The 26,363-nt window shown below is 42.1% G+C and overlaps 1 protein-coding gene across 2 annotated transcripts in view; it reads right to left on the bottom strand.

Annotated features, from left to right (window-relative positions):
- Window positions 1-5,005: 5,005 nt before the first annotated feature.
- Window positions 5,006-26,363, bottom strand: part of LOC106608658 (protein Dok-7) — a 39,071-nt gene continuing 17,713 nt past the window's right edge. The window contains exons 6-12 of one of the 2 annotated variants that reach the window (XM_014206749.2): window positions 22,425-22,529; window positions 21,090-21,898; window positions 16,298-16,346; window positions 14,328-14,410; window positions 13,087-13,156; window positions 7,210-7,386; window positions 5,006-5,285 (exon numbers count right to left, since the gene is read on the bottom strand). In XM_014206749.2, the coding sequence (XP_014062224.1) occupies window positions 5,149-5,285; window positions 7,210-7,386; window positions 13,087-13,156; window positions 14,328-14,410; window positions 16,298-16,346; window positions 21,090-21,898; window positions 22,425-22,529 (1,430 nt within the window). In that variant the 3' untranslated portion in view covers window positions 5,006-5,148. The other variant, XM_045721588.1, reaches the window with a different exon arrangement.

Consider the following 26,363-nt stretch of genomic DNA (forward strand, 5'->3'; position numbering starts at 1 on the left):
AATATACAGTACCAGTCAAAAGTTTGCACACACCTACTCATTCAAGGGCTTTTCTTTACTTTTACTATTTTCTGCATTGTAGAATAATAGTAAAGACATCAAAACTATGAAATAACACATATGGAATCATGTAGTAACCAGTATTTTAGATTCTTTAAAGTACCACCCTTTTCCTTGATGACAGCTTTGCACATGCTTGGCATTCTCTCATCAAGCTTCACCAGGAATGCCTTTTCAACAGTCTTGAAGGAGTTCCCACATATGCTGAGCACTTGTTGGCTGCTTTTCCTTCACTCTGCAGTCCAACTCATCCCAAACCATCTCAATTGGGTTGAGGTCGAATGATTGTGGAGGCCAGGTCATCTGATGCAGCACTCCATCACTCTACTTCTTGGTCAAATAGCCCTTACACAGCCTGGAGGTGTGTTGGGTCATTGTCCTGTTGAAAAACAAATGATAGTCCCACTAATCGCAAACCAGATGGAATGGCATATCGCTAAAGAATGCTGTGGTAGCCATGCTGGTTAAGTGTGCCTTGAATTTGAAATAAATCACAGACAGTGTCACCAGCAAAACACCATCACACCTCCTCCATGCTTCACGGTGGCAACCACACATGCAGAGATCATCCGCTCACCTACTCTGAGTCTCACAAAGACACAGCGGTTGAAAGCAAAAATCAAAAATTTGGACTCATCCGACAAGGACAGATTTCCACCAGTCTAATGTCCATTACTTGTGTTTCTTGGCCCAAGCAAGTATCTTCTTCTTATTGGTGTCCTTTAGTAGTGGTTTCTTTGCAGAAATTCGACCATGGAGGCCAGATTCACACAGTCTCTTCTGAACAGTTGATGTTGAGATGTGCATGTTACTTCAACCCGTGTAGCATTTATTTGGGCTGGTAACTCTAATGAACTTATCCTCTGCAGCAGAAGTAACTCTGGGTCTTCCTTTGCTGTGGCGTTCCTCATGAGAGCCAGTTTCATTATAGCGCTTGATAGATTTTGCGACTGCATTTGATGAAACTTGAAAAGTTCTTGAAATGTTCCAGATTGACTGACCTTCATGTCTTAAAGTAATGTTGGACTGTCGTTTCTCTTTGTTTATTTGAGCTGTTCTTGCCATGATATGGACTTGGTATTTTAACAAATAGGGCTATCTTCTGTATACCACTCCTACTTTGTCACAACACAACTGATTGGCTCAATCGCATTAAGAAGGAAAAATAATCCACAAATGTACTTTTAACAAGGCACACCTGTTAATTTAAATGCATTCCAGGTGACTACCTCATGAAGCTTGTTGAGAGAATGCCAAGAAAGTGCAAAGCTGTCAAAGGCAAAGGGTGGCTACTTTGAAGAATCTCAAATATGAAATATATTTTGATTTGTTAAACACGTTTTTTTTGTTATTACATGATTCCCCCCAAAATCTACGCAGAGAGCTCGGAAATTCAAGCACCTGGCCACAGATAAAATAATGTCTAATCACGATATATCTACCGTAGCTTTGGTTGGACTGATCATGTCAACATTGTACTTTCAAAATCTTATATAGCAAGCTTGCAGTCCTTCTCATATGAAGAGAAATGACAGATGAAACGTATCGGTGTTCATCGGCCATTGGACATAAACATTACTCAATGAGTGGAGGAATCGGTGGTTAACTTCAAGAGTTGCAAAGCAATTACTAGTCTGCTATTCAGTGGAGTTGGTGTGTGCACCATAAATTCAGAGAATGCCAGACTTTGATGACAAAGTTTGATGTCAAAATTTGCCCACAAAAGACCGCCGCACCACCTTCCTGTTCAAGTGAGTCCAAAAATGTATTGTATGCTGCTGCATAAATGATGTAATATGCCAGGGAGATATGTATACTGTAGCTAAGAAAGCATTACTACGTGTATGTTGTGTAGTAAGCTGTTGGTGGTGCACATGTAGCCTATAGCCTGTTTTAGAGAAATGTCATCATCGAATATTGTAAGAGCGTTCATTATCTGCTTATATGCCCCCTTTATCTATCCTACGGTTCTGACTTGGTGTACAGGGTGAATACTGTAAAAACCGCCTATGTTCTGAATTATGTTGCTGTACATTTCAAAAGTGCTGAGCAAATAGTTTTATTGACTACATCCATCCTAACTCGCTCATTAATGTCCTAATCGAAATTACGGATTGCCTCTCCACTCATCGTCCCCTTATGCCATGGTTTGTACATCTCAATTGTCAGTAGAAACCACATTTGTTTAAGCAAGTCAGCCATATCAGCTATGTTTTTTAAAAGGTAGTAAATGAGGCTGAATGAACTGTTTCGCTGCCAGAGAAGGCTCCGCTGATAGCCAGGTGTAGCAGTGTTAAGGATTCCCTCTTTGGTGCTGAAAAGAAAGCTCTGCTGTTGGGGCTGTTGGGACAACTTTATCTAGGCCCTAACAGTTTGTGGGCACCGTATTGTATTGTTTCATTATTCCGTTTTTCAGTTTTTGCTGGCATGCAACCAAACATTTTTGGGGGAGTTTGCCCCCACCAGGATTTACATTCTAAAATTGCCAGTGTATACTTGGCATGTAGGTTTCTCACTCCTGGGTGGCACAAATTAGGATATGGGGGATGGGAATGGGTGGAGTACATTAAAATGAAATACTGGAGTATGACTATTGTTTAAAAACAGTAGTATTTTTGAGGACACTGTAGTGTTTAGGCGTATATTACTGTTGTATTTACTAAAGTGTTTTTTAAGGATAATTTTGTAGTATTTACGATAGAATTCTACAGTATATTACCAAATTCTATAGTAAGTACTACACATGATCGAGGGATGCTACAGGATGTGGCATTGTATTCCCCAGTATACTGCTAAATTATATAGTAAGTACTACACATGATCAAGGGATACTACAGTGTGTAGTATAGTATACTTACTATATAATTTAGTAGTATACTTGTGCTTACAATTACATTGGAAGCACTACACGATCGAGGGATACTACAGTGTGCAATAAATATAGTATTCTCCAGTATTCTACAGTTTATTACAGAATGATGTAGTAACTACTACGGTAGAATCTTTTCCTGTCGGTGAAACTTTCAACAAACAATAGGGAATACAGACAAGAAGCAATTTAAATTCCTCTAAGGTAAAATGTACAAAGGAACTCCTGTCTTAAATTATCTATTTCAAAAATGTATGTGTGCATAATGGGGGCCAAAGGCTCTTCTGAAAAACATTTCCGGGATATTGTTTTACATTTTTCATTTCTGCAAAGCTGAAAAAAATCCTATGAATTTTCTTTCGACATGTACTGAATTATTTATAGGGTGTGTGTTGCTAAAGCTCTGTCTGTCCCTCAGCGAAGCCACGTGAACCGTGAAAGCTGAAAAACAAATGGAGAGCACCTAGAAATGAACTCTACATATGTGGTCAACAGTGGGCAATTAGCCGCACTCAAGCCAACCAAAGTTCATTTAGACAACGCAGAACAATAACAAGCCTGGGCTGAGTCATCAGAAGCCATTAATGAGGATTTAGTTGTGTTGTTCTCATCGGTATACAAAGACCGCCGCAGCTTCTATGCCCACTTTGTTGCATTAGCTTCACAAAGTTTCTAAAAAGCGTGGTGAGCGTTCTGAATGAGTAAGACTGCATGTAATGTACAGGACAAATAGAGACTGATTATCCATTATCTACCCGGCCCTGTGCTGAATTAGCCTCTATCAAAAAGCCTCAATCAAGTCTTTCGTACAACTAACCGCTGTAGAATTAATACAATGATAATCAGAGAGGAGTTATGGAGGTAGACGCTCTTCATTTTTTCATCTCCCTCATCTTCCCCAAATGAGATCCTAATCATATTGCATCAGATTAGGGGTGGCACTGGTAAGACTGTGAAAAACCCACTGCTCGTCCGGGTAATGACTCCCCCTAAGCCTGGCACTTTCAGCCCCCCACTCCACCCAAGTCTGCCCGGGCTGTGACAGTGACATAATGCCTTCTAATGAGATTTCTGAATATACAAAAGCCTTGTTCACACTGCAGGCCTTAATGCTCAAATCAGTTGTGTTTTTCAAATCCATTCTGGACTACTGAATGTCCAAACAGCAAGTTACAAGTGACAAAATCGGATCGGTGTGTTCTGACACCATTTGCTGACAAAGCTATGCTAGTAGTAATGACGGATGTGTGTGCGGTGTTGTAGGCTGATTGGTGGTAGTGCTTGTGCATCCTATCCCTCAGAAGTTAGGTAGCAAGGTAAGGTGGCAACAATGCCTGCCATGGACATTTCCCAGTTGCTTTGAATGTTCAAAATCATAGTGTAAGAACACTTTTAAAGCCGCGAAGGATAAAATGATAAAGTCCTTTTTGGCTAGCCACAGCAGTCAACTAGTTAGCTAGCCACAGCAATCAACTAGTTAGCTAGGTAGCTGTTTAGCTTTCTAGCACATTCACTCATTTGTTGGTAAACAATTAACAAGCTAGTTAGCTACCACATGTTCACGTCAAACTGTCAACAGAGCAGCTAGCAAGCAACAAGATATGCCGAATAACAGTCTAAAATAATTCAGATTTGACCGTTCAGCCACAATTTACATGGCCAGGAATCAGATTTGTATCTATTCAAACCACCTACGAATGTGGTTTGAAATGTAGCTTGAAATATCCGATTACATGTGCTTTTGGGCTGGTCAGTCTGCAGGAAAAATGAACAGATGCAAATCAGAAATGCAAATAAATAGGATTCGAGTCACTTTAAACTGCCAATGTGAACACGGCTAAAGAGAGCCTTGATTGAAATGTTCCCTTCCATCCAAGCAGCAACTTTAGTTTTTTCCTTTGAGTTTGATTTCATGTTGCTTTCATGATGATTGTGGCGCGTCAGTGCTGTAGGCCTACTGTCGGTATAATTCACACTGAGGGCAGAAGGCTGATTCTTGGGGTTAGCCTTCCCCGGAAGAGCCCAGTAATTGGGACAGAATTCAATGGAAGCTGTCAACAATTGATGTGAAAGAAATCAAATCTGGCAGATCTCCGAGGAGTTTGACATCACGGCAACTTGAGGCGCCCCAGGAAATCCATGTTTCTGGTGAATTCTATACAACAGTCTGGTCTAGGCCTGTCAGATGGCCTGTGGAGGTCAAGATTGGAGGTGGGATGTCACTGTGGCACTATCCTCCTCCTCTGCTCCAGGGTGTGAAGACCCTCCTCTCTCCCCAAGGCATGCTGGGTACCCGTTTTGTGGGCGGCATCTGTAGCAGTGATGTCGATCTGGGCATATTTAGAGGAACTTTTCCCTGTAGAATGAAGAAACACCAGACAGTCCATGAGATCAGTAATATTGTTGACCCTCCGTTCAGGACGTCATGCATAAAAATAGAATGAACACGGTAGAGAGGTTTATTTAAAAACACTGAGTGATCACTCTTGTGTACAGTTACCATTCAAATGAGAGAACAGCAATATATTCCTGTCCTTGAGCTACAGAGGAAGCAATGAGATTGACTTGAAGATTGCTTCAGTTATGCATTCTCCAGGCGATCTCATAAAGTGGACAAATCCTTACAAACATGCTCGCACGCACACACACACACACACACACACACACGTCAACACACTCTGGGAAGATGACCACATTAGAGCGAGTGCCTTCACCACGGTATTCCGAACGCCCTATGACCTTCTGTCGCGGCTAAACTGGAACGCTGCTCCTCCAAGTGATATATAGATGATGGCACACACCAGGACGGAAATCCTCTCGCTGACATTGGAAATGAACCTTTCTCACGTTGAGCAAGACTGTCCCTCATATTCCCGGAGAGTAATGACGTTAATGGTTGACTTTTCTGCCGATTACACCACGCTGATGACGGTGGCTCAGTTGTCACTCGGCAAGACCGGGAGCAATCTCCAACTAAAGGAGAAATAGAATTAGGGGATTATCATTTTCCAAGAGTCTCTCAAGTCTTATTGGAATCGATACACCAGTGGTCGCAAGATACCCTGTCCCTCGTCACCATTCTGTAGTTCTGAGCGATTAGCGCTTTTTGAGGTCGGTGCGGTTTATTATAATACATTTTAAAAAATCACAGTTTTCGATTTTGGTTTCGATGATTTTTCAAACACTAAATACATGATGAAATAAAGACATTAAAATTATTTTAGAGCTTTTCAATGAAAATCCCAAAGCTAAAAATAGTGAACATTAAATTTCCAAAAGATTGAAAATATTCCATTGCCTCTGTCAGGTCCACATTGGGTAGACATTAATAGAAAAACAGGAAATTACTATGAAATAATACAATGTTTCAGTTGTGTATATGAATTTGTTTCTATTTACTGACTTTATTGTTTTTCATTCCTTAAAGTCATCCTCTTGTCTCTGCTCAGGCAGTAGCAGCCAGCCAGACAGACAACCTACGTTATCTCTGTGCTCCTTCCTGTTCTGTCTTTAGTCATCCTATTTATCTAGACTAGCCTGCCCAAGTATTCTGCAGAGCTGTCTGACAAAATTATTGAACTAGTTCTTCAAAGTAGATAAGGCGTACTTTCACAAACTGTCTCCGTCCTTCTCGTAGTTGTATTATATTCCTCACTCTCATGTGGTCTATGTGTATCTAACCTAATTTAGCAGGTGAAAAAGTCTCTGTCCGAGCTGGCACAATGCATTATGGTCATTGTAGTTAATTACTACATTTCTGCACTGAACTAGGTTGAATATTTGCTTATGAAAACTACAACTCCCTTCAGCCCAGCGTCCCACATAGTTCTTGATGTCGGTCAGTTGCTTAATAACCGAAAAAAAATTGACATTTTGGTTCATCCCTCAGCACTACTATCCTGTTTCTTTTTGCGTGCAACCAAGAAATCTGAAATACAAATGCTCACACAATAAATATACTGTATGCCACTTGATATTGTCTTTGATCACAATATCACCTTCAATATACAGTGTACTTACATGTCACAGGAGGCTGCTGAGAGGAGGTTAGTTCATAATAAAGGTTGGAATGGAGAGACCATTCCATTTAATCCGTTCCAGCCACTACTATGAGCCTGTCCTCACCAATTAGCCATGTACAATAGTGCACTTCAAGATGCACATCATTTCAATTGGCTATAGAAAAATTCATAGCAAGACAGAAGACATTGAAATCACAGAAGTGCGGACCACCAGAGACCCACAAAAGACAGGTTGTTATTGAGAAAATGGGCTCTTACTCTGTCCTGGAAGGTGTTGGCCAGTCCCCCTGACCCCAGCATGCTCCTGATGCTCCAGCTCCATGTAGTTCAGCTGTTTCTTAGATATGGGGCTGATAGGAATATTGACGTATGTCACACCATCAGCGCGGGGTCTTTCTGGAGCCATCATGTCTGGCGGAAACACAAACTTGGCCCCTGCCAATAGAGAAATACCAGGGTGTTATTCACAGATCTTTCTGGGGGCCTAATGAGGCTGACTTATCAGCAGGCACAGGTGATGCATACCTAAAAAAATGTGAATCTGAACCACACGTGAGTGTTATTTTCAGAATGAACTTCTCTACACTATACCATATTCTCAATATTAGTGACCCACTGGTGGCCATTTTGTGGCACTTAACATGCTGCTGTGAGTTTCTGTTGGTGTCTCCATCAGGGCAAAGCAATGGTCTCATAGAAAAATCTAGTCCTTGATAGGACCTACAAAAGGTATTAGCAAATGTGTGCAACCGAACCTACTGTACAGATGCCATATCTTAATTTGATCATCCTGTTGTTGCAGGAATTTTCCTGCACAGCAGGAAATGCGAACTTGTCGTGTATTCAAGGTTAAAAAGGTTTGTGAAGTTTGTAATTTCCACTTAAATATTTCAGAATTGATTTTCAATAACGAAAAATGTATCAAGCCCTACAAAAAAAAATTCCATTAATTATAATCCACATTAAAATTCACATGTACTGTTGCTTCAGGATTATTTTTCTGCTGTAGCAAACTGGCTCAAATTAAGATATGGTATCTGTACATACCCAGGAGTTATTATTTATTGCTGAACGGTTGAAGTAGTTGGAAAAATACATCTTAAAACAACCAAAAGGTGTGTATTGTATCAGTTTTAACAGTCTTTCCTGTCAAACACAGAAATTAGACAAATACAGCAAGTCAATGTGTTCCACCCACATTCTTTGCACCTGCTCTCAGATAGTGTAGAGAGACAAGAGAAGGAAGTCCCCAAAGAGCTTTGCCTGTCATAAAGCTGAAAGCCATTCAGGGTAAAGAGAGGAATACATTACTGGTTGGTTGACTGCCATTGACCTCAATGTCTTATTCGTACAATGGTATAGACCATAGCTAAAATATGTACATTTCAGAGTAGTCGCTTTTTATCAGCTACAGTAACTACCATCGCTTTTCATAAGCTGATCCATTACAGCTTTCCCGGCCTTGAATTAAATAACGTATACAACTACAACCTACAAATAGGGATTTGTGAAGGATCTGATTCAAGGGCTATTACAGAATTTGGTGTTAACCTTTTGGATAGCGATGTAAATCATTACTGCTCACGTAATCCTTTAAATGGTTCAGTAAAATACTTAAACTGCAGTAAGATGTTACTACATCTGCTATTGTAACCTGTGTATCTGCTATCATCAACGGCACGATAAAAAACACTGGAAGCAGCCGTTCTTGAGTAAACATTGTTAAATCACATTCATCTTTCTAGGTCAGTGCATCTACTCCCTATAGCCAGGGGCCATTTTCTGGAAGAACAAACACTGCATTTAAGGCTCTTTCTGTATAAAACGGTTATGGTGGTCATCTTACTGTGAAAACAGTGGGATAGCAAAACCGATACCACTTTACACAGATAGTTCTAAACAGACCATGGGAGGATTTATGTCACTTTTTCCTGTAAAGTCAGCTAGCTTGATTTAGGATCTAAAAGCACCAGATACTGTACAAATGTTTCACAAATACAACTATAGGATAAAACGTTCTCCCTATTAGTACACACAGTGTTTGACACAAGCCTCTGTTTCATTTAGCTTCTCTCAAGAGAGTCAAACTACAGTATCCCTCATACATACTGATACAGTACATAAAACGCAACGTTAGTGGACTAGCGTTCTGTACATCAAGCTGCCTCACGCTAGAGAAGCAGGAGATAGGCTCCTGCCCTATGGGCTGCTCTGGCTTGGAAAAGGCTACCTACTTCTACAGTGATTCCATTCCTTCATTCCATTTCAAACCTTCAAAATGGCGGCATTGGCACCCTAACCAGCTGAGCACCAACAGTGTCAGGGCAATATTTCTCCAAAGTAATTGAGAAGCCATTCGAGACTGGCAGTCTCTCTGCGGGTCTTTCCTTTGGTATCGTCTGGGAGTACTGATGCCTAATTGATCAGACATTAACCATCCCTTGCAATCACAGCAGGCCGTAATGGCAGCCCATTGCAACAATGGGCATGCACACAGCTTCAGAAGCCGGGATCTTTTAGCCTCCGTTCACACAGAGTAAGCCCAGCAGGGGTGCAGCCATTTTGGCAGACAGCTCTTTGTGGAGCAGCACCGCTCTGTGGATTCTCTTTGGAAGGTCGGCTGCTTCGGCTTGTAGAACAGAGTGCCAATGGTCTGTGCCAATTGTCTAAGCAGGGGCTCGATGCTGATACTCTAGCTTTTTGTTGTACTCTGGTGGGTAGGAATTTGTTTTATCAAGCCCAGGTGAGAGGTTATTTTGCCACCGTAGTTCTATGAAATTTTAGAAGTAAGTTTATTTTTAATAAGGAGCTGAAAGTAGCCAGTTTTGAGATGTTCAGGGAATTTTTTGGCACAGGTTGTCGGACATTTAAAAAAGTACAGTCGCTAGAGAGCTGATGCTTTTGTAAGGTAAACAGTGTCCCCAGTACTCATGACCGAAGACCTGTCCTAGAGAGTTCCAGCAAGCCTGAGGGGCAATAACTACTAACTAATGTTATGGCTTCAACAGGAGGAGGGTGGCAAGGTGACATGGGAACTGAAGCCAAGTGTGGGAGGCAAATGGTGGTGGAATGAGTGATGGGTGTGGTGCCACTGTGTGACAGCGGTGAGGAGAGTTCCAGAACAGGTGTGTAAAGGACTGAGGGGACGTGGGAGTTGGCGGCCTAAGTGACCCTGATGACTGTCCCTTCACCTCACATCATGGCCAACACTCTGTCATGTGCACTTCACTGCCTGGACATCCTTTGCGGAAACGCTGTATGCCGACAGTACAACATTAGATTGAGTGTTCTTCTCACAGCTGTAACACAAAAATGTGTGCTCCTTATGCAACATGAGTTACATAAATACAAAGGCGCTCAGTCATTTTCGAACACACAGAGATGATAATAGACATGGAAGCAGAGACAGTGTACAGCATGTGAAACAACAGGACAAAACACATTTTTACTCACTGTACTGTACAATACTTCAATTGAGTTGACAGCGCAAAAAGCTAGTTTGACACAGGCACTACTGTTCTGTAATACTATTTATCAGACGTTAGTTAAGGCCAGAGCTATATACACTGCTCAAAAAAATAAAGGGAACACTTAAACAACACAATGTAACTCCAAGTCAATCACACTTCTGTGAAATCAAACTGTCCACTTAGGAAGCAACACTGATTGACAATAAAGTTCACATGCTGTTGTGCAAATGGAATAGACAACAGGTGGAAATTATAGGCAATTAGCAAGACACCCCCAATAAAGGAGTGGTTCTGCAGGTGGGGACCACAGACCACTTCTCAGTTCCTATGCTTCCTGGCTGATGTTTTGGTCACTTTTGAATGCTGGCGGTGCTTTCACTCTAGTGGTAGCATGAGACGGAGTCTACAACCCACACAAGTGGCTCAGGTAGTGCCAGGATGGCACATCAATGCGAGCTGTGGCAAGAAGGTTTGCTGTGTCTGTCAGCGTAGTGTCCAGAGCATGGAGGCGCTACCAGGAGACAGGCCAGTACATCAGGAGACGTGGAGGAGGCCGTAGGAGGGCAACAACCCAGCAGCAGGACCGCTACCTCCGCCTTTGTGCAAGGAGGAGCAGGAGGAGCACTGCCAGAGCCCTGCAAAATGACATCCAGCAGGTCACAAATGTGCATGTGTCTGCTCAAACGGTCAGAAACAGACTCCATGAGGGTGGTATGAGGGCCCGACGTCCACAGGTGGGGGTTGTGCTTATAGCCCAACACCGTGCAGGACGTTTGGCATTTGCCAGAGAACACCAAGATTGGCAAATTCGCCACTGGCGCCCTGTGCTCTTCACAGATGAAAGCAGGTTCACATTGAGCACGTGACAGACGTGACAGAGTCTGGAGACGCCGTGGAGAACGTTCTGCTGCCTGCAACATCCTCCAGCATGACCGGTTTGGCGGTGGGTCAGTCATGGTGTGGGGTGGCATTTCTTTGGGGGGGCCACACAGCCCTCCATGTGCTCACCAGAGGTAGCCTGACTGCCATTAGGTACCGAGATGAGATTCTCTGACCCCTTGTGAGACCATATGCTGGTGCGGTTGGCCCCGGGTTCCTCCTAATGCAAGACAATGCTAGACCTCATGTGGCTGGAGTGTGTCAGCAGTTCCTGCAAGAGGAAGGCATTGATGCTATGGACTGGCCCGCCCGTTCCCCAGACCTGAATCCAATTGAGCACATCTGGGACATCATGTCTCGCTCCATCCACCAACGCCACGTTGCACCACAGACTGTCCAGGAGTTGGCGGATGCTTTAGTCCAGGTCTGGGAGGAGATCCCTCAGGAGACCATCTGCCACCTCATCAGGAGCATGTCCAGGCGCTGTAGGGAGGTCATACAGGCACGTGGAGGCCACACACACTACTGAGCCTCATTTTGACTTGTTTTAAGGACATTACATCAAAGTTGGATCAGCCTGTAGTGTGGTTTTCCACTTTAATTTTGAGTTTGACTCCAAATCCAGACCTCCATGGGTTGATAAATTTGATTTCCATTGATTATTTATGTGTGATTTTGTTGTCAGCACATTCAACTATGTAAAGAAAAAAGTATTTAACAAGATTATTTCATTCATTCAGATCTAGGATGTGTTATTTTAGTGTTCCCTTTATTTTTTTGAGCAGTATATTTAGAGAATTAGGCCAACTTTTAGAATTTTGAATACTGTTCTAAATCGAGACATTTAGTTCTGTAGCATTGTTCCCTATGTAATGTTAATGGGGAGATAACAAGGCTGCTATAGAATGTTGAAGTGTGATGTAAATGCATCATAATGCAGAAACCGCATAAGCCCAACTCTCTAAATACACTACCTAGGTTAAGCCACGCTAGGTGTTCTAAAGTGTACACCTCGTCAAATGAAGTGTTCCCTGTCAGGCGCTAGTCTATTACCTTTGCTCAATCTCACAGAGCACTCCAGGTGTCACAGACCTGTCTGTACCTCTTCTTCACCCACTCTGACCCCTACATCTGGTGCTTGTCTCAATCCACCAGGATGCTGTTTGTCTGTCTGTCTGCCATTCCAGACGGTCAATATGTCATTCCACACACTCTGAGCAGCAGGTGATAACTCATCAAAATGATCCACTTTAATGGAGAGAGAGCACAGGAACTTAGGCGAGAAATTGAAAGGTGAAGTTCAGCTAAGAACTTGCCTCCGATTGACAACTGAGAATCAAGAAGTTACCTCAGTTGACCTGAGAAGTTGATGGCCTAGAAGTGAAACCCCAAATTTTCTGTTGAGGAAGATAAACAAAAAATAAACTGCTCATCAGTCAGAGGCACATTAAGGGCAACCTTTGTAGATGTTTTATTTATTTTTAATTTCACCTTTATTTAACCAGGTAGGCCAGTTGAGAACAAGTTGTCATTTACAACTGCGACCTGGCCAAGATAAAGCGAAGCAGTGCAACACAAACAACAACACAGAGTTACACGTGGGATAAAACAAAAGTACAGTCAATAACACAATAGAAAAATCTATATATGGTGTGTGCAATGTTTTGACTGGCTCAGTATTCAGACAAAAAAAACGAACATAAATGACAAACCTCATTATCTTGCTCTCTCCACGCTCATTTTCGGCTATTGTGGGACAGAACACTGGAATATTAAATGCACTCACCTTCAGTCTCATGAAGGAACTGTTGTTGTCCACAACTGCCCACCAGCTCATACTTGCTATTCTTCTCTGGCTGAAAGACACAGTACACAATAAGTAACATGCTTGTTTAGAAGGGGTGGCTTACGTCAAACTAAGTCAAGCCTGAGGCTGTAGTTAATTACAAAGAATTCAGTCCAACTTGAATAAAAATATATATTTCAACAACAGACTAAAACCCAGACTTAAAGATAATCTCTACTCAACAGTTCACGGGAGTCACTCAAGTTAGATTTAGAATTGACTAATTGGAGTGTGCTGAAATCTCACAGGCTTGTCTACTTAAGCTGAAAGGAGCATGTAGCTTGAAGTGTCTCTTGTTCTTATTGAGGCTTATTCATGCCTTTTCTTCTGAGTCCATTGTTCAGGGGGTTTTGCTACAGTCTTTGGTGTGAAAACATGATGGAAAAGTGCAGCCTCAGTGCTTCCTGTCAGACTGAAGCGTAAGAGATCCTGACTTAGGTAGTAAAGCTCTTACACAATGTGTTCTATCTGTTCTGCTCCATAACTGCCAAACAGTGTGTTACACTGACTTGCTTGGCACACCCACATAATCCTCCCAAAAATAACTGTCACTTTATTTTAATGAACTGTTCTTAAAGCTGCACTCTCAAACTTTTGTATAATTTCAGCCAGTAAATTTGAAAGTGGCTCTCACGAGCCAAAATGGGGCCCTGTTTTTTTGTGTACCACATCACCCAACTGTGTACTACATAATCCATTTTGTGTGATATGTTACAAATGTAGCAATTCGTTTATCACACGAATTTTGCAATTTGTGCGATATGTTACACATCTCTTGTGCTTAAGATCCCAGAGTGCATCTTTAAGATGAGAAGGACTGTCACTTAAGACCACCATTGTGTATAAGAGCAGTACTGACACATCACATAAGCATTGTTGACGTTCATCAATGTTTGTTCCACTCATGTTAAATACTAGGGTCACAAAGAAATGGCAAACTGCAAATGTCTGGATAAATTATGAAAAATCTATAACAACCCAAAGTGTTCTAAGTAACTATGCAATATCTTGTAATCTTTGCTGTTACTTTCTCAAAAAATAAAGTATTTCCCTTTTTTCCATAGACATTTGGCCTCACGGGTGTTTCCTTTTAAGTTTGGACCATAGTAATAAAAACAATTGAAGCATTTGAGTGTGATGATCGTAAGAGGAGTGAGGAATCCCATTCATAAACCTCCCACCTCTGAACTCTTCTCCAACGCCCGGCTATCCATGGTATCATACTCAACTTTGCTCCTCTCCTCCATACTTTTCAGCTTCTTGTCTGGTGGCAAGAGGAAAATAAAGTGTGTTTGAGATGTGCAACAATACACCAGAATCCTATTACACTGCAGTAAAGCCTGTCAGAAAAATATCCCAATATCAGGTTTTACTTTTCATCTACTATAGATGTAGGATCTTAATTTGAGCCAGTTTGCTACAGGTGGAAAATAATCCTGCAGCGACAGGAAATGTGATTCATTACATGCATTATAATTAATGGAATTTTTGTAGGGGTTGATACATTTTTCGTAAGTTTTCAAGTGTGAAAATTCAAAGTGGAAATTACAAACTTCAGAAGCCTTTTTAAACCTCAAATACACAACTTTTACACTATACTATTTACATTTCCAAATTAAGATCCTACATCTGTACATGCTGTGAACTAATGCAGCCAAAGAAGCGGTGTCTCTTGGTGCCAAATCACGTAACCTGTCTGATCCTAGGATAGGAAACGATTGGGGAAGACGATTGCAGGGGATTGATTAATCAACATCTTACAAGACCGCAACATGTCAGAGGACAGGATATACTTTAGCATTACATTGTCTGGAGCTCCCTAGTGTGGTTGGGATAAGTGCTGTATTACTCATGGGGATGGCTCTGTTATGAGCACAGCACAGTACAGTGGCCCTGATGTCATTTCCAGTACAAATGGAAACCTTCACAAAACCACATTGTCTAAATAACGGTCAGCGTAATGCTATACAATCTGGGGTCATGCTGGACAAATATGACAATGGTCTATTTAGTTTGTAATTTTCTTGTTTACATCACAGTAATGTAAAATGATATTGCTTCTTATAACATTCTGTTTCATCCTGCAGCAACTGGTTGAGATTCTCTGCATCTCTCCCAACCGTCTAGGCAGCTCAATCGCAAAATCAATGCAGCATGAAGAAACATAGAGAGGCATCGACAGCTTATCAAAGGGAGGAGAAATAGTCCAGGAAATAAAATATCTTAGTCAAGGAGAACTGGGAAAGAAGTGAATAAATGGAGGGGGGAATCCATGAAGGAAGAGGCAGGCTTTGTCTGTTAGCATGGAGTTCAGTCAATAAAGAGAGGAGGAAATCGGAAGGGGAGCGCTCTCTTACCTTCAACGGAACTGAATGACCTTTCACCTCCACACATGGAAGGCCTCCATCTTGTAATTTATGGTCCAGCAGTTGCACTTCAATGGGCTTCTCTTCTTTACGTGTCCCTTCACAGTCCACACCGTTCTCCAAGCAAGGCCCAGAGGGTAGTGGCTGTCCAAAACATACACCACTGTGGTGAATCTGACCAACCTATAGGACAACGCTGTTCCCGGGCAATGCTGGTGTCACCCTTGTGGGCGAATAGCACTCCTCCCCGTTCTTGCACTTGAAGCAGTTTTCGTAAAATGATAGTCCCCTTGTCTTCCCCATTGTGGCCTTGTCGTGCCGAGTTCAGATCACGCAAAGGTCTGCAGGTGGTAACAAGTTCTTGGGATGTAAGCTCACGTCCCAAAGCAGAGACCGTTGACTCATACAGATTCAGTGTGTTTGTCTTTTTACATGGCTCTCCGGTTGTGCCGCGGGAGCCTAATAGCTCAGCTGAGAGCTGCTGGTTCCTCATTCATCCTCTTCAGCTTCTCAGAGCTGTGATTGGTCACTGAGGCAGGTGAGGGCGTGGTCTCGATAACCTCAGTCCATAGGTTCTGTGCTTGCAGCTCAACGCATATCTAGTTATACAGGTTCTGTACATCGATTTAATAATTCATGGGATTCATTAATAAGAACGAACTACTTATCTAAACATGCTGCAAAATAAACAAGTCTGAATAAATTCATGCTTGGACAGGGATATTAAAGGCATATAATAGCATCGGTGTGCATACACACGCACACAGCCAGTGGAACAGACTTACCTGGTATGGCTGGCATTGCTGAGCCCGCTGTGTAGGAGAGCGGGTTCCCCTGTGAGAAAATAAGGAAAGAGAACATCTTCAATAATTCATACTAGATAGAAAAGGTCCTTTCACACAATGTTTTCTCTTTTTGTGCCAGTCTTTCAACTAATATAACTAGGGCATTGTCTTTATGTAAAAACATGAGAGCCACTTTGGATTGCTCGCATAGAGTTACAATGACTTATTGGAACCTAAGGGCGCTTAATGGTCTTTGTTTTCCTAGCTGAGGTTGAGTATCACAACGATGTTGATAGATGTGCACTCACACAATGCTTTATCCAAGAGGACCGGTGCTGGGCAGCTAACAGAGGAATGATTGTACTGTAAGGCTGGACCTTTACGGCACTCATAGGGAATATCTTTCAAAGTGACCGAAGACTACACTAAAGACAAGTCAGAGGAATCAACAGAACTATCCCTTTTTTGATTTCTACAAAGGTCATCAGAAATTAACCTTGATAAAGCAATATGGGATTATTAATATCTAAATGCACCACCAGCAGAGGGAGCTCTAGGTTTAAAAGATCAATAAAGTCACATACTGTATACGGGGCAGAAAAAACATGAACATCATTTGAAGTTGTTTCATCAGAGAGTGAAACAGACTCCCTTCGACGAAAGAAAAGCAATTTGGTTTAAGATGTTTGAAATTCTTATGGTCTGAATTGTTCTTCATTCATTTTATTTTTAACCACACTCAATGAGCTGTATAAGGCCATAAGCAAACAAGAAAATGCTCATCCAGCAGCGCTTCTAGTGGTCGGGTACTTTAATGCAGGCAAACTTAAATCGGTTTTACCTCATTTCTACCAGCATGTCACATGTGCAACCAGAGGGAAAAAAAACTACAGACCAGCTTTACTCCACACACAGAGACTCACACAAAGCTCTCCCTCACCCTCCATTTGGCAAATTTGACCATAATTATATCCTTCTGATTCCTGCTTACAAGCAAAAACTAAAGCAGGAAGTAGCAGTGATTCGCTAAATGAGCTAAATGCCTTTTATGAGCTAAATGCCTTTTATGCTCGCATCGAGGCAAACAACACTGAAGCATGCATGAGAGCACCAGTTGTTCCAGATGACTGTGCAATCATGCTCTCCGTAGCCGATGTGAGCAAGACCTTTAAACAGGTCAACATTCACAAGGCCACGGGGCCAGATTGATTACCAAGACGTGTACTCAAAGCATGGCGGATCAACTGGTAAGTGTCTTCACTGACATTTTCAACCTCTCCCTGACCGAGTCTGTAATACCTACATGTTTCAAACAGACCATCATAGTCCCCGTGCCCAAGAAAGCGAAGGTAACCTGCCTAAATGATTACCGCCCCGTAGCACTCACGTCGGCAGCCATTAAGTGCTTTGAAAGGCTGGTCAACCCTAGAGCCACCCAATTTGCGTACTACCCCAACAGATCCACAGATGACGCAATCTCAATCCACACTGTCCTTTTCCACCTGGACAAAAGGAAAACCTATGGGAGAATGCTGCAAATTGACTACAGCTCAGCGTTCAACACCAAAGTACCCACAAAGCTCATCACTAAACTAAGGACCCTGGGACTAAACAAATCCCTCTGCAACTGGATTCTGGACTTCCTGACGGGCCGCCCCCAGGTGGTAAGGGTAGGCAACAACACATCTGCCACACTGATCCTCAACACTGGGGCCCCTCAGGGGTGCGTGGTTAGTCCCCTCCTGTACTCCAAAACCATCATTAAGTTTGCTGACGACACAACAGTGGTAGGCCTGATCACCGACAATGATGAGACAGCCTATAGGGAGGAGGTCAGCGACCTGGCAGTGTGGTGCCAGGACAACAACCTCTTCCTCAATGTGAGCAAGACAAAGGAGGGCCGAACAGGCCCCCATTAACATCGATGGGACTGAAGACAAAGGAGTTGGGGCTGAAGTGGAGCGGGTCAAGAGTTTCAAGTTCCTTGGTGTCCACATCACCAACGAACTGTCATGGTCCAAACACACCAAGACAGTTGTGAAGAGGGCACGACAACACCTTTTCCCCATCAGGAGACTGAAAAGATTTGTCATGGGTCCTCAGATCCTCCAAAAGTTATACAGCTGCACCATTGAGAGCATCCTGACCGGTTGCATCAATGCCTGGTATGGCAACTGCTCGGCATCTGACCGTAAGGCGCTACAGAGGGTAGTGCGTACGGCCCAGTACATCACTGGGGCCAAGCTTCCTGCCATCCAGGACCTATATACTAGGCAGTGTCAGAAGAAGCCCCAAAGAATTGTCAAAGACTCCAGTCACCTAAGTCATAGACTGTTCTCTCTGTTACCTCACAGCAAGCGGTGCCGGAGCACCAAGTCTAGAACCAAAAGGTTCCTTAACAGCTTCTACCGCCAAGCCATAAGACTGCAGATCAATGAATCAAATAGCCACCCGGACTATATACATTGACCCCCCCCCTTTGTTTGTACACTGCTGCTACTCGCTGTTTATTATCTATGCATAGTCACTTTACAAATTACCTCGACTAACATGTACCCCCTGTACATAGCCTCGTTATTGTTATGTAATTTTCTTGTGTCACTTTTTGATTTGATTAGATTGTTTTACTTTAGTTTATTTAGTAAATATTTTCTTAACTCTATTTCTTTAACTGCATTGGTTAAGGGCAAGTAAGCATTTCACGGTAAGGTCTACACCTGTTGTATTCGGTGCATGAGACAAATAACATTTATTTGATTTAATATAATCAAAAGCACTGCTTAATAAAATAGGTATATTTTTGATTAACAAAAAATGCCTACAATCAGCTATTCTGTTCGACTGACAATTTTTTTGAAAATATTTTGATCTAATCAAGAGTCTCATTCTCTGTGTATGAATAATACCTCTTTCAAAGTATATAAGCATGAGATTTTATGTTGTAAATCACTTGTAAATGAGATTATTCAAAGACCAAACTGAAGGGTTATCGTTTCTTGTGGTTCTATAACAAGCCAAGAAAGCGGAATAAAAAAAAGTTTGTAAAAAGAAAATAAGTAAAAATCAATTCCCTGCACTTGGATGACCTCAGAGAGAGAAGATGGTCAATACAGCCGTTTTTATCTCAATATGAAATCATTTCTGGGTAACAATTAAGTACCTTACTGTGATTGTTTTCAATCAAAAAGAAACAAAAATAGCTTCTTAGCAAAGAGCAATTTATCAAGCAAGAATTTTGCTTGGATTGTATCTGGGAGTAGTCTAAATGGGGAGGGGAAAACTGAAAACTAGCTGTTATTGGCAGAACGGTTTGGAACCCTCTTTCTTATTGGTCTATTAACTAATTTACCGTCTGGTGATGCCACCAGGCAGGCTAAAACGCCATCCCACCAAAAACAAGCTGACATTTCAGGTCTTCAAACAGCTCTTACACTAAAAGGGTATTATCATCCAGCCTCATAGTGTGGAAATATATATAAAACACAGGCAAATAACGTTTTTGACTACACTGGGCCTTTAAAAAGCTCAAGACAACCCAAAATGGTAGTACAAACTCAAGATGGAGGCCCATTTAGAAGAGCAGTAAATATTGTGACACAGATGCTCTTATAAACACACTTTCTACAGAGATGGGGATGTATAATCGATCCATGAACAACATCTACACACAGAAGAGCATTTCCTGACCTTATTGAGTGAGAGGACAGCTGATATCTCAAATGCCTAGTAGAGTCAGTGTTGGGGAAGCTACTCTGAAAATATAGTTTACCAAGCTACCTACTCCTTCACACTGGAAGAAGATACCCTATACTAAATTACACTTAAGAAAAATATAGTTTACTAAAGTTACTTTGGAAAAGTAGTTTACTACATCCAAACTACTTTGTGAAAAATGATCATATCTAAATCTGAAATGTCATAGACTACAAATTGCAGGAACAGATTGCTCTGGAGTCAGACGTTAACAGAATGTGTGACTTAAACACAGAAAGTGAGAAATAGGCACACAAAAAGTGTTTCAAGTGACAAGTAGGCAGGTCTGATGTTAAAAAAGAAAGGAAATTATTGCCTATTTCACCTATGTATTATTTTCTTGGTAGTGTTTAATTCAGTAGTTTGCTAAACTGCTACATGGCTAAAAAGTTGTTAACTACTGAAAACACTACTGAGATTGGAATTTAGTTCAACTACCACCAAGCATCTGCAAAATGCAATTGAATTACTTGTTGAACTACATGTAGTTTACTACTCCCCAACACTGAGTAGAGCGCAGACAGACAGGCAGCAAGATTATTAATGTTCCAACACCAATTGCTGTGAGATAGATTTCACACAAAGGGACGCATTGACAACTATAGCCGGCAACAGATGATACCAAGATGACAAGGGTTTACTCACAGTCGAGCAAGCTGTTATAAAGTGAAGTCTAATCAAAAGCAGCTGACAGTATTTTTGTAGTTTGGTAGTTGGTACTCATGAGAAAAACAAAGCAACTCTGAAGAAACTAAACATTTTGGTACAAACTGTGTCAATCTGATGATAATAAAAGTGAGACAAACCAGTGGAATACAGTCAATTGGATTAAGATAAACATGTTTTTCTTTTTTAACACTTTTCATCCATAGATTAATAAAAGTGACCAGGGGAGCATCTCAATTGTATTTCCTTGATTCCTTGTGTCCTCTCAAAACACATTGGAGATGAGGATCCTAAGTTTCTCCAATAGGTTTTGAGAAGGAAGCGAGGAGAGAGGACACAAGGAATAAAGAAGATTCACCCCAGCTCTCTGTACCTTGAATCCTCCACAGGTGGGGCAGATAGTGAGGAGGGTTTTGGAGGCAGTGGGTTGGGAACTACTGCAGACCTGACAGGACTCTGGGTGTTTTCTGTCACTAGGGGGCACCACCCTTCTTTTACTCTCCTCAGAGTGGCTCTGCAGGAGCTCTGTGGTGGAGCGCCTGGCAACATTGTCCGAGAGACCCCCGGGAGGAGCATCTTTCCCCTCCTGTGATGACTCACATAATGGGGGTGAACTGGCCACCTGGTCCATAGGTGTTGTGGAGGTATCCTGCCCCCTGGCCCCTCCTGTTCCCCCCTGCAGTAGAGTTCGGGGGGTGTCATAGATGTACCTCAGTGAGGTGGGTACCTGGTACTCATGTCCTGGCGCATGGGGACAGATACAGGGGGCCAGGTCTAGAGACAGGTGAGGGGGCAGGCTGAGCAGGGAGCCAAAGTCGTCCCCCCCAGGGCCAATGTCCAGGCTACCCACGTAGGAGGAGAAACTCCCAGAGTAGGAGGAGTGGCTTCCTGTGGCGATGCCGCTGTCGGACGAGCTCTGGCGACCAATCTCCTGCAGCTGCCGGGACCGAGGGGTCTTGGCTACTACACGGGCTCCACCCACCTGGCTGGCGGACGGTTTCTCCTTGGCCTGTAACTGGCCAATGATGGTCTCTGTGCAGGCAGAGCTTGTTGTGACAGGCTCAGTCCAAATGGCCAGCCGGCTGCCGACGATGGAGTCTGATTGGCTGGTGTCGGAGGTGTGAGAGGAGCCTGATATGCTGCAGTCGTCTCCCGCCACAGACAGACCATATCTGGAGGAAGCTGCCAAAACAACATAAGAAAACACATTATTTATTCTTTAAAAACAAAACTATTACTTATATACCGTATCTACACAACACATTGAGGCACTACATCAATTAAACATAACATCAGATTATCCAAAAGAAGTTTCCTCAGTCAATTGTCTGACTGGTATTCACAGCCATAATACTCACAATAAATCAACAACATAATAAATATGACGCTATAGAAATGTACTTTTAGAAGGTTACTTTAAAGCAACAAGCACCATTACTGGGAAACGCATCATTTTCCATGGATTAGTCATGGAGAATAATAACACTAACACTAGTACACGTTACATATGTTAGAGTGGCGGTACTTCCTGAAGTTTGTTTAAAGTGAAAGGAAGTGAGGTCTGTTTATGAAACTAAAGGTTGGTGTTTTCCTAGTGTTGTCGAGGGAAGATAAATGGTGGAGTGGCAGTGGAGGCTGGTGGAGATATTAAATTGGAGGACGGGATCATTGTAATGGCTGGAATAGAATAAACGAAGAGATACAGCACCTGTGCTGCTCTGGTGAGACAGCATGTTGAGTCGTTTCTCCAACTCCTGGGCCTCATGGTTCACCCTCTTCTCAGAGTAGGCCTGGCTAGCGACAGCGTTGGTGTCTGTCAGAGTGAAACACACAACAGTGTTCATTTTATTTTACCTGTATTTTACCAGGAGTCAACAGTCAACAACAATACGTAGTATCAATAACACACTAATACAATGATGAACTGAGCTGCAGGATAGGAAAGAAACTGCTTAGGGAAGTCACCATGAGGCCGTTGGTGATTTTAAAACAACAGAGTTCAATGGCTTTGATGAGAGAAAATTGAGGATGGATCAACAACATTGTAGTGACTCCACAATAATGACCTAAAAGACAGAGAGAAAAGTAGAATAAAAGTATACAGAATCAAAATATGCAAAACGTATCATCCCCAGCTTCCAATTGGCTCATTCAACCCCCATCCTCTCCCCTGTAACTATTCCCCAGGTCGTTGCTGCAAATGAGAATGTGTTCTCAGTCAACAAGGCACTAAAGTAATACTGAAAAAGAACACTGCTTACACCAGACACTGGGAGAGGAATTCACCTTTCAGCAGGACAATAACCTACAACACAAAGCCAAATCTACACCGGAGTTGCTTACCAAGAAGACAGTGAACGTTCCTGAGTGAACAGTTTTGACTTAAAATCTGCTTGCAAATCTATGGAAAGACTTGAAGATTGCTGTCTATCCATGATCCCCAACACTTTTACAGAGCTTGAAGAATTTTGAAAAGAATAATGGGCAAATATTGCACAGTCCAAGTGTGCAAAGCTCTTACGAGACTTACCCAAAAAGACTGACAGCTGTAATCACTGCCAAAGGGGTTTCTAACTTCTATTGACTCAGGGGTGTGAATTCTTAACTAATCAAGGTGTTTTATTTTTCGTTCATCTTTTTTTTATTTCTTTTTCTTGCAATTTGATATTACAGAGTATTTAGTGTAAATAGTTGATAAAAAAATATGATTAAATACATTTTTATCCCACTTTGTAACACAAATCCAAGCGGCTCTGGCACCCCAATGGTGGAACAAGCTCCCTCACGACGCCAGGACAGCGGAGTCAATCACCACCTTCCGGAGACACCTGAAACCCCACCTCTTCAAGGAATACCTGGGATAGGATAAAGTAATCCTTCTAACCCCCCCCTTATAAGATTTAGATGCACTATTGTAAAGTGGTTGTTCCACTGGATATTATAGGTGAATGCACCAATTTGTAAGTCGCTCTGGATAAGAGCGTCTGCTAAATGACTAAAATGTAAAATGTAATGTAATGGGTGTAGTCTTTCTATATGCACTTTAGGCCTACGTTAACCTGATTTTAACACTGAAAAGGCTTTTTCTAAACTAAACTAAAATATCCATCTGACATTGTTACATATACCATGACATTTCGAGTTATTAATTTAATAAAACAACAAACTTTACTATGTAGTTTTTATGGCGTGATGGTGCACCCCATAGAAAGACTGGCAGCCGTCACATGTGTAGCTTGTTGTTTATGCTGGCCAATCAAAGCGGCAAAGAGGCTCAACATGTAGCAAGTGGAGTGAGAGTTCACTAATGCAATGCAAGACGGAATAAAATGACGGATTTAAAAGTTAGCGAAATGAGAAGGAGTAGGCTACAACGAGCCTTTTATCTGAATGGGGTTGGTGAGAAAGAACAACATGTGACCTCAATTTGCCTAGCTAGCTAGCTTCTCTGGGCTACATTTACATAAACATTTTAGTCATTTAGCAGACACTCTTATCCAGAGCGACTTAAGGTTAATGCATTCATTTTAAGATAGCTAGGTGGGACAACCTCATACCACAGTCATAGTAAGTAAATTATTCCTCAATAAAGTAGCTATCAGAGCTAGTAAGGTGGTCAAAGAAGTCAAGTGTGGGTGTTAGTTCATGAAGGGGGGGGGGGTCGGAGTGAGAAGGAGATGCGAGGCTGGGTGCTGTGGGATTATTTAAGATACTCTTTGAAGAGGTAGGATTTCAGTTGTTTTCCGAAGATAGGCAGGGTCTCTGCTGGTTCCACCATTGGGCTGCCAGAACAGAGAAGAGCTTGGACCGGGCTGGATAAAACAGAAAGGTATTACCTGAACGTTCTCAATAAGAACACTCATTTCTGTTTCCTGTTGCAAAACATTTTGCTACGGTGTGCCCTCTATCTGTGAGGGTGAGAACGCCAGGCCTTTAGAGGGCTAATAGAGAACAGAGTCACATGGGAACACCTTGCTGTTTATGCAACACTACATGTGTTTATTAATAGCACTGCTTGCCACGTGGCCTCTGTGGTACACGCGACGGATTGTTAATACCGCGGCCAGGATCTTATAGAAGTTACCTTAGTCCTAACCCAAGATCAGCTGTTATTGCTAAGTTACATTGATTTCCTGGTCAACCCATATTTTTGAAAGGGTGCTTCCCAAGGGTCATTGTCATTTTGGTTGTGCAAGTAGAGTGCAAAATGACATACAAATGGCAAAGGACTACCACAAGAATTTCAATATGTTATCTAGCTGTTAATGAATGGACTGTAATAACTGACATCTGCTTCAGCTTCTTGTTAACAACCGTGTTCCCTTGCACGAGAAGGGACAGTGGTGTTTACAGAAGAGTAAGGAGACTAGACACACAGATTGAGAGAGAGAGAGAGAGAGAGAGAGAGAGTATAATTACTCAAGAAAGAGGGGAAGACAGAGGAAGGAACAGATTGAAGGGGAGAGAGGAAGAAATAACACAACAAGATGGAGGACGGCAATGAGAGAGAAAGAGAGAGAGAGAGCGAGAGAGAGAGAGAGAGAGAGAGAGAAAGGAACAGAGTGTATGTACACAGAGTGTGTGTGAGAGAGAGGCACCGAGTTTGTGATGGTGGGGGGGTACAGGGGACACTGGAATCATGGGGATGAGGTTACACACATGCTCAGAGTGATTAGAAGGGTTTGGTGTGCTCTGTTTGTGTGAACTGTGACTATGACCCCCCCCGCTTTCCCTCTGACATCGTCTCCTGTATTTATTCTACTACGCACTACAATAATAGAAAATTAGTTCAAGGCCTGATTGGGCGAGGGGGATGTATGAACCCAGGAATACCCACACAGCAAATTCACCAGTGTTACCTAGTGTTGATTTTTCAGTGTAACATTTCTAGTGTTAATTCAGCTGTTTAATTAACTCTGTAAGTGTTAAATTAGCACTCATTGGTGTAAAATATCCTGTGTTGGTGTTAATAACCAGTGTTAATCCAAAACCACACCCCTCATTAACACATTTCCCATTATGTTTCTTTCAGTGTCTATGTTTTGTATGTATATTGATTGATTAAATACATTTTATGCTAGTCAAATATAAATAACATCAATTCTTCTAAACTAATCCAATCTGTTACTTGGACTTATTGCACCTGTTAATGAAATGATTGTTCCAGTTAAGATGTTTTAGGTAGTCTAATATCTTAGTCTTCCTAACCCGGAAATCATTCTGAATGTAGGTTGCGGGTGAATAAAAATTCCAAACGTTGGATATCCCCACTCTGGCTGTATTCCAACAGAAAGTACACATCACTTTGCAAGCCAGCATAATGTGACTTGCAGGCCTGATGTGGCTTGTAAACCATACGTTTCAGGCCACTGTATTAGGTTGAAACTAGGTCCTCAAAATAAGGCCTTATGAAATACGTGTTGTATTGTGTTAAATCATTTAATATGAATGATAACATATTTGTTTAGGATTTCACTTGGTGAAGGCCACGGGACTGAAAATGGATGAATACAACAACCATGTACAGTATCTGTCACTAACAAAAACAGTTATGGGTGGTAAGTCTACTATTCACTTGAAAGGCAAGACACTCTGGGAAATATGCAAATAAGGCTTTACACTAAGCAATGTGTTAATTTAACACTGA

The sequence above is a fragment of the Salmo salar genome, chromosome ssa07 (assembly GCF_905237065.1).
Source record: "Salmo salar chromosome ssa07, Ssal_v3.1, whole genome shotgun sequence".
Lineage (NCBI taxonomy): Eukaryota > Metazoa > Chordata > Actinopteri > Salmoniformes > Salmonidae > Salmo > Salmo salar.